The sequence below is a fragment of the Durio zibethinus genome, chromosome 26, assembly GCF_047325235.1.
Source record: "Durio zibethinus cultivar Kanyao isolate XHJ-2024 chromosome 26, ASM4732523v1, whole genome shotgun sequence".
Taxonomy (NCBI): domain Eukaryota; kingdom Viridiplantae; phylum Streptophyta; class Magnoliopsida; order Malvales; family Malvaceae; genus Durio; species Durio zibethinus.
The window spans coordinates 7,123,714-7,132,015 of NC_143187.1; the positions used below are offsets into that span (position 1 = coordinate 7,123,714).

At 32.1% G+C, this 8,302-nt stretch overlaps 1 protein-coding gene across 3 annotated transcripts; it reads right to left on the reverse strand.

Moving 5' to 3' along the window:
* Window positions 1-243: 243 nt before the first annotated feature.
* CIPK23 (CBL-interacting protein kinase 23) lies at window positions 244-7,460 on the reverse strand. Of its 3 annotated transcripts, XM_089754965.1 has the most exons (15): window positions 6,691-7,460; window positions 5,541-5,603; window positions 5,272-5,343; window positions 5,023-5,130; window positions 4,850-4,930; window positions 4,430-4,483; window positions 4,217-4,342; window positions 3,580-3,669; window positions 3,281-3,400; window positions 3,069-3,194; window positions 2,504-2,620; window positions 1,982-2,038; window positions 1,786-1,860; window positions 1,484-1,562; window positions 244-568 (listed from the first exon to the last, which is right to left on the reverse strand). In XM_089754965.1, the coding sequence occupies exons 1-15, from the start codon at window positions 6,868-6,870 to the stop codon at window positions 537-539; spliced, it is 1,380 nt and encodes a 459-aa protein (XP_089611091.1). In that variant the 5' UTR covers window positions 6,871-7,460; the 3' UTR covers window positions 244-536. The 3 variants fall into 3 exon arrangements, with proteins under 3 accessions (XP_089611091.1, XP_089611093.1, XP_089611092.1); XM_089754967.1 differs by lacking the exon at window positions 1,484-1,562; XM_089754966.1 differs by lacking the exon at window positions 244-568 and having other exon boundaries at window positions 1,479-1,562.
* Window positions 7,461-8,302: the final 842 nt, after the last annotated feature.

Consider the following 8,302-nt stretch of genomic DNA (forward strand, 5'->3'; position numbering starts at 1 on the left):
GATGGGCCAGGTTTTTTCTAATTGTATGGGCCTCCCGGGCCTCACTTCTTTTTTTAGGCCCTCAAGTTAAATCGGCTTTAATCTTGCTTCCAAAGCCTTTTTTTTTTTTTTTTCAAGAGAGAGAAAGGCTTTACATATTTTTTATACGTTGGAGTCAAAACTTGGTGGCTTTCCTGTTAAAAGCAATTGCCTTGTTATATAGGGAAGATAATGGGGTAAAAAAGGGAAGAAATTAAAAACGACTTATTTCAATCCCAGCCACATTTCTCTTTTTTTTTCCCATTTTATTTATTCATAAATTCAATTGATAGGTACATTTCGGTCTCCAAACAGCATAGCAAATATGATATATAGTATAAGTTCTTTCTGAATCACAGCATCCAGCAGAGACAAACGCATAGCTGGCACATGTATACGGTGCTTTGCAAAAGGTGAAGTTACAACCAAGAAAAAACAAGATAAATATTCCTTTAAGGTAACCGAATTCTGAATTTCGCCCAAGAGAACTGACCGACGTTCATTTTGGAAAATGCACGTCATTGGGATGAAGTAGAGCCAGCTGCCGACCCTGCAATCATCCAAGGAAAACCATGAAAGAAAGCTAAAAATACAAGAGTCCAATTTTACGGCCACTAGGACATGCTGGGAATGAAATTTTATGGTCACTAATCTCTCACATTTCTCTAGTGTAAATCTGTGTTAGATAAAGATAAAAACAAGACCCATTACAACCTATATGATTAAATAGAAGGTAAATTTGATACACTTTATTTTGCTTTTGCATTATTCTAACAGAATATAACATCTCCTAACTGCAAAATGCTGACATGCTACAAGCCATCCACGTTAAGGTAATGTTTGATTCATAAGATTATGATAGGATAGGATAAGATGATACTATAAATAAGATTAAATTAAATAATGTCATCTTATTTTATGTTCGATGTATGCAAGGATTAAGATAGGATAATTTATTTATTTGTCAAAATTATCTTTCCTCAAAGTTTACACAATTTAAATTATTGATGTAATTTTTAAGGGTATAATTAAACATATAAATTTACTCCCATGGATTAAAAATAATCCTCCACTTGGAGAGGATTGAATAATCCTATGCCAAGAGGATATTGACCCTCGCAATCCATATTCCTCTCTTTAGTTACAAATCAAACATGATATAGGATGATTATCATCCTATCCTTTCAATAATCCTATGCATCAAACATAATCTAAATTCATACCTATATGCAATTAAAATATTTTGCAAAAGGGTTGAGACTGAAGAGATTAGATGACAATCCATATTTCCCCCAAAGTGGGGGATGAGATCCCACTTAGCTCATGGAATTAACAATCCTAATTTTCAGTCCTGCCGCAAAAATATGTTGAATCTAGATTCTCTTTAGAACAAAAATCATAGGATGATAGGTAATTGACACTGCAAAAGAGATACATGCTCAACTAAACAGTCCAATATACTAACCATTCTTTTCTTCCACTTCTCTTTCATCTGTCGTTTTCCAAACAATATCTTTTAGCCCAGTAGAGAGATTATTATAGAACTGTAAATTTAAGAAAGCAGAGTGTGAATTCAAGGTAATATAAATGGAACATCAAACTGACATGCTTTGCGTGGTTTTACATGATAAAGTGACCGTGGTTATCAGCAAAATAGTAAATGAAAGTATCCACTGTATTAACAGCACAGAGGCCTAGAATTTCTATTCAATGGTAGAGCATTTTTATGAGTAAACAACACAGCAGCACTAACATCAGGTCTAATACCTTGTGAAATTCCAGCGTATCTCCTCCAGACTTTCGAAGTTCAACCATGCAAAGTGAAGGAGCCACCTGAAAAATCTGAAAAGGAAAGAGGCAGGGTCAGGGGTTACGGACCAGATCACCAATAACCATGTTCAAACAACTTTTAATAAGGTGAAACTGAAATTATGCCCAAAGATGAAGACTGAAAGAGAGGTACCTCTGTTGTAACAGCCAAATGACCCTTCCGTCCAGTTTTTTCCCCTAGAAGCTTCATCTGAGATGGGTAAAAGAAAGGAACCCATCAGAAATGAGTAAATTGTCCAACATCTAGTTACTGATTTATAGTCAAAGTTCTAAAGAGACTACATATCATCTCAATTTAGTTACATATGAATCTTTCTGTTTCAGCCAACAAGACCCAAAGAAATAGAACTTTCAAGTGCTTAATGTGGATATGCAATACTCCAGTTCTATTCGAAAGAACTTGATACCAAAACAATCCTTATCATATGAGGATGGTGACAAGCACCAACTAAAATTCAATCAGTGTCCATCAAAATATAGCATCAGTGCTTCACTGAACAGGTAATAAAATTATTAATAAATGATTAAAAATCATGATAAGGAAGCAAGAAGGATGGAAATTTGTTCACTTAAACATTAACTTTAAATTAATTCATCTAAATTTCTTAAGAAGATTAAAAGCAGTCAAAATGCAGAGGTCCGGAAGGGATTAAACCTTGTAGTTGTTTTTCTTCACATCAAAGCCCAAGGGCATTGCAGCTTCTTCTATTTTTGAGATTATCTCATTAGCAGAACATTTTGATGTGAATCTTGTTTCCCGTTTAACAAGTCCCTGTAATCAGAGGAAATTGCAACCACCTTAACTTCCCAAGGTTATGTATTGCATGAGTTAACACATAATATCCCAAGACATACACATTATGCAACATATTCTATCAGATTTGACAGTAAACTTTTTGTATCAGTAAATATTCAACCAGGCTGCATCCTCAAAAACTAAATTTTCAATTGCTGCAAAAAAGGACCAGTAAATACTGGGATATAACAGGTGAATTATCAATGACATGCTTCAAAATGGCTAAAATAATTTATGAACCACTCTGTAATTCAAGAAAATTATCTGAGATATCTTTCCTGGCTACCAATCAATGGGGCTTTCTTCACTGGATGAATCAAAATGTGTCAGATTCTCAAAGGTTCTATAATTCAATTTCCCATCTTGTGCTTAATATATCACATATTAAACCACATACTAAGTAACATATAAATCGCTAACATACCATTTGCTTCTCAAACAGACTACTGAGGTTGAGACCCTGAGAAGTTGAGATAAGTTCAAAAGCATTCATGGTAGCAGGTACCACAGGCCCTTCTTCACGCCGTTCGACAACAAGGTTTCGAGAATCCTGCTACCAAAATCATGTACAGAGACTCAACCTATTGCATCAACACAATAAAAACACGTTCCATATGTGAAAAACACAACTGTTACCCCTGATTCATTGAAAATGGCATCCACATCATCAAGAGTAACATCAGCTTGCTCAAACCTAGGTGGCATATATCCTTTCTTAAACCACTCATTCTCAATAATCTCAGCAATTGTTATCCTCTGGTTCAATCACAAGTAACAAGGAGTGAAAACTATATCCAAAAAAAGCCTTAAAGAGAACATAAGGCAAGCAACCTTTGGCACAAAATGAATTCAAAAATACCACCAGAAAAAAATAAACCTTTAAAATGGGGAGAAAGAAAGAAAGCATGGGCAAAGGGCAAGAGACAAGAACTTACAGTCAATGGATTGGGGTCTAGGATTCTCTTGATTAATTTCTTTGCACTTGAGGAGAACCACGGAGGACAACTGAAGTCAGCCCTAAATATCTGCAATCACATAGGAAACTCCTTCAGAGAAAGCATTTTAAATGTAGAAGACAAATAAAAAATTAAGTGCAAGTAGGTTGATCAGCAGTAAAACAGTGTTGTGCGTGGATACAAACACGACAGGCATCTGTTTTTCTGTGCTTATTTGTGTGCACATGAACTTTTCTTATTGATATTTCCAAGGTACTGTCCTACCTGGCTATTAGTTAAAACCACCTCTGCGCAAGAAGTGATGGTAACAACCACCAATAACTAAGAGTTTTAATATTTCAATTTATATTTCTTCGAAAATAAATATTTCAATTTATCCTTTAAAATAACAATATTGGTCGAGGAAATGAAGAATGGCTAACAATAGGAATACAGGATCTAAATCAATATTTATCATGAGAAATTGATTATTTCCAGAACATGGCACCCCTTGATTCTTTAACTTATGTCAATGATGACTTAATAAGAAATAACACATAACAGCTAAGCAAAATTTTTTACTCTGAAGTAAAAGGAAAAAGAACTTTGAGAGACAGAAATTAAGGAAAACAACCACCTTTTTATATAAAGCCACTAAATTGGAGTCCTCAAAAGGTAAGTAACCAGCCATTAAGACAAAGAGTATCACACCACATGACCAAAGATCTGCCTTAGCTCCATCATAGCCTTTATTGTTGATCACCTAAAATGTGATAGAACAAAAACAATAAAGAAAAGCTAATGGAGCATAAAGAAAAGGAATTTTGTACGAAACAACGAGCAGATGTACCTCTGGAGCAACGTAATTTGGTGTTCCACACGTTGTGTGAAGTAACCCATCATCCTATATGAAAAGGATAAGATAAATCAGTTTTAAAATGTTTTACCATTATATTACAAAAAGCTGCATGATAAATAGCCATCCAAAATGTGGTAAGCAATGGAAAAACCAAATAAAATGTGCTCTTGGGTTTTACTATCTTCTTTTGTGACCCACAAAAATCAAGCACTCAAGCAAGAGAAAAGCCGCACATGCAAACTGGACTTATGTCATCTTTTACTCAAGTGAAAGGACAAAATGGTAGTATAAGACAAGACAGAGCAAGTGGCCATAAAAGTACTCCATAATGAATTTAAAATCTTGGGAAAATATTATCATTAAGAGAGAGAGAGAGAGAGATATAATAATACATGAAGATAGCACACTCACTCGAACTTGCTGAGGTAAAGCACTCAAACCAAAATCTGAAACTTTAAGAACTTCATTAGCATCCAGCAGCAAATTCTCTGGCTGTAAATTACAAAATACAGTTATGCTATATCAAAGAAATTTACACATCTAACTGTTAAAGGTAAAGAGTTAATGAAAATAAGAACCCTCACCTTCAGGTCTCGATGGTAAACACTTCTGCTATGGCAATAATCAACGGCATTAATAAGCTGTTGAAAGTACTTTCTAGCTTCATCTTCCTTTAACCTCCCTCTACTAGCCTGGCACAGGAAGATAAGCAGGACAAAATGCCAGATTAATATACAGTATTCAAACACTGATGAACAACTGAGATTTGATTCCTAATAGCACTTTTACTTTTCCCAAAGTAAAACACAGAATTTGTACAAGCGTTATCTTACAATTTTGTCAAAAAGTTCACCACCAGTTACGAATTCCAGAACAATGTATATTTTTGTCTTGCTAGCCATCACCTACATCAAGAAAATTGCTGGAAGTGAACAAGAAGCATAGACATACTGATACTAGTTATAAAGCTAAGTGGAGTCCTCTTCTGACAAACTGCCAGTCAGATTCTAAAAAGAGCAAAAACAAGATACAAGGAAGAAATGCATAAAGATAAACAAAATAACTACATTAAGTTTATACAGAGAAAAACTTTTTGCCAAACCTCGTACATACGGATGACATTTGGGTGTCTAATGAGTTTCATTGTTGAAATTTCACGTTTAATCTGCAAAGGACAAAGAAAAAGAACAATGTAGCATAGACAAGGTAAAACAGAAATGAGATTCAAAGGAAAAAAAGTTTTTGAAAGTAAAAAAGAATATAAATTGCATAGCCATCTAACCGTCACAGTGAATAAGGAGAAAAATCAAGGGGTGTAGTAACAGTTCAAAAATAAGTTTTTAAAAAGTAAAAAAGAAAAAATTTCTTTTAAGGAAAAAAGTTACTATTATTTTACTGTTAACTTATATTACCATTTCAAAGAATAATTTCTTTTTTGGTAAAATATGGAGTAACCAAATGATAGACATTCAAATAAGCTAATTTTAGTTCAAAGCATTAGATTGCACAGTAAAGTCAAGCTCACAAATAATACATGTATAATTCCAACAACCTGGAGCCCGGAGGGTAATTGAACCCTGTAGAAAAAACTAATCGTCTTTCATTGACTTATTAAGTTGAATTATACCTTCTTTTACAAGCTAATTCCTATTCCGCATAAAGCATAGAAAAATTGCAGATTTTGAAACATTGGATCATCTTTTTATTCTAAAAAAACTATGCAGGACCAAAATTAGTCAAATGAGAAACTATTAAGATTATTTCTTCTTGACAAATTAAGTTTGACTCTTACTTTTGGACATAAAAACTCCATTTGTTTGCTAATCCTTAACTACCCCCTATTTGGTCCCCCAACCAATCACTAAATCATCATATTCTCACAATTGTTGATTAAGTCATAAGAAAACCAAAGAAAAGAGGATCAAAACCAAACAAAATAGTAAATAAAAATAAACTGTCAAAAAAATGAAATTACATAGTCAAACCATGTTAAGCATCCTGATTAATCCAAAGCTAAAACAATTAATCTAAACAAAGAGACCAGAAAAATCATTCAAGCAACAGATAATAGGCAAATAGTTCAATTAACAGGAAATCAACGAATCAGTTAACCATTAGAAAAGAAAATTCAAATTAACATAGAATTAAGATTCGGCATCAAGAAAAACTTCACCAAATCAAATCAACAGTTAATTGGTGTAGTAATATTTACTTTTACAAAAGCAATTTATTAGACTAATTAAAAAAAATACCTGACCAATCATCTTATGCTTCAAAACTTTCTCTTTATCGAGAATCTTGATTGCTACGTTCTCTTGGGTCTCTATATTCCTCGCAAATTTCACCTTTGCGAATGTTCCTTCTCCCAGCGTCCTCCCTAGTTCGTACTTCCCCACTCGTGTCCTGCTCCCTGCACTCGTGCGAGTTGCCATCACTTTCTCTGCGATTCCTTTCTATTTCTCGTAAATTTCTTTTCCCTATTTTTTTTCAAAAACAAAAAAAAATCCTCCTTTCGCTCTGTTGCTTCTAAAGCTTGCAATTAATCAAACACCTCTTCTTCTTGCATGGTTGCCATACCTGAGACTTACCCACCCTCATTTTTTTCCTCAAAAAAAAAAAAAAAAACGAATTCAAGAAAATAAAATCCTATTTATAAAGATTAGAACGGGAAATTTTTTTTATGGCTCGATGATTAAGGGGAAAATGTTGGAGAGAGGGAAAGTAGAAGCAAAGACGGTGGGATCAGACATGGTATCAATGAAAACGGATAAATCAACGGCGAAGAAATCGGTTCGAGAAAGGTTAGAAGTAAGAACGTAGAGATTTGAATTCGTTAGCAAATTTTCACGTGGGTAAAATTGATGAAAAAAGAATTTTAATCATAGTACCAGACAACTCTTCAATTTTTTTTTTTTCTTTCGGAGGATTTTGATTTGCAAGAAATTCAAGGGAGATTAGGTTGGAAAAATCGAATGAGGGACGTAGATCCACGGAGGTTTTGTCGAGAAATAAATTATTGACTAAATTATAAAGGTCATTTGGAGAATAATTTATATAAAGTGTAATCTTTGGACTTTACGATGTTGACACAGTCTTTACAAGGTTTTGGCGCTTTTAATAATCGTGTAATTATCGGACCAGTTGGAGAGGTAAAAATTACAAATCTCCGAACCTGACAAGTAAATCTAATTTAATATTATTATTGCGATTAAAAAAATTTGAGTCTGAACAAATACGATAAAAAAAAATATGATTTAAGAATTTAATGTAATGATTTATTAAAAAAAGTATTGCGATAAATTTAAAATACAAAAATAATAAATTTATTTTATCCACAATAATGACAATTGAATTACCAAAGCATTTTCTTATTAATTTTTAAACTATATTTATAAATCAGATTTTTAAATTGAAAATCATATTTTATTATTTTTATGTGTCAAAAATAATTTTTGAATGTAAATTTTATTTTTAATTTAAGTGATTCATACACTTGTATTTTATCTTTAATCCTTTTTCATGATTGTTTTAAACTATAAATGTTAATGGGTAAAGTAGAATATCTTTTATTTTCATCATTAAAAATTTTATATTATACATATTTTTATATCGATACTCAATGCGTATTTAAATCTATTACAATCTTTATTTTTATATATATTTAATAATAGGTATAAATAATTTTTATAGCTAAAAAAAATTAAAATTTTTATTTTTTTAATTTTTTAATTTTTATCTTGTATATTTAAGTAATATTTTATAAATATATATTAATATATTTTGATTTAATAAAAATATATTAATTTTAATTAATCTAAAATAATAATTTATATTATTTTATAAAAAATTTATTTAATAATTATA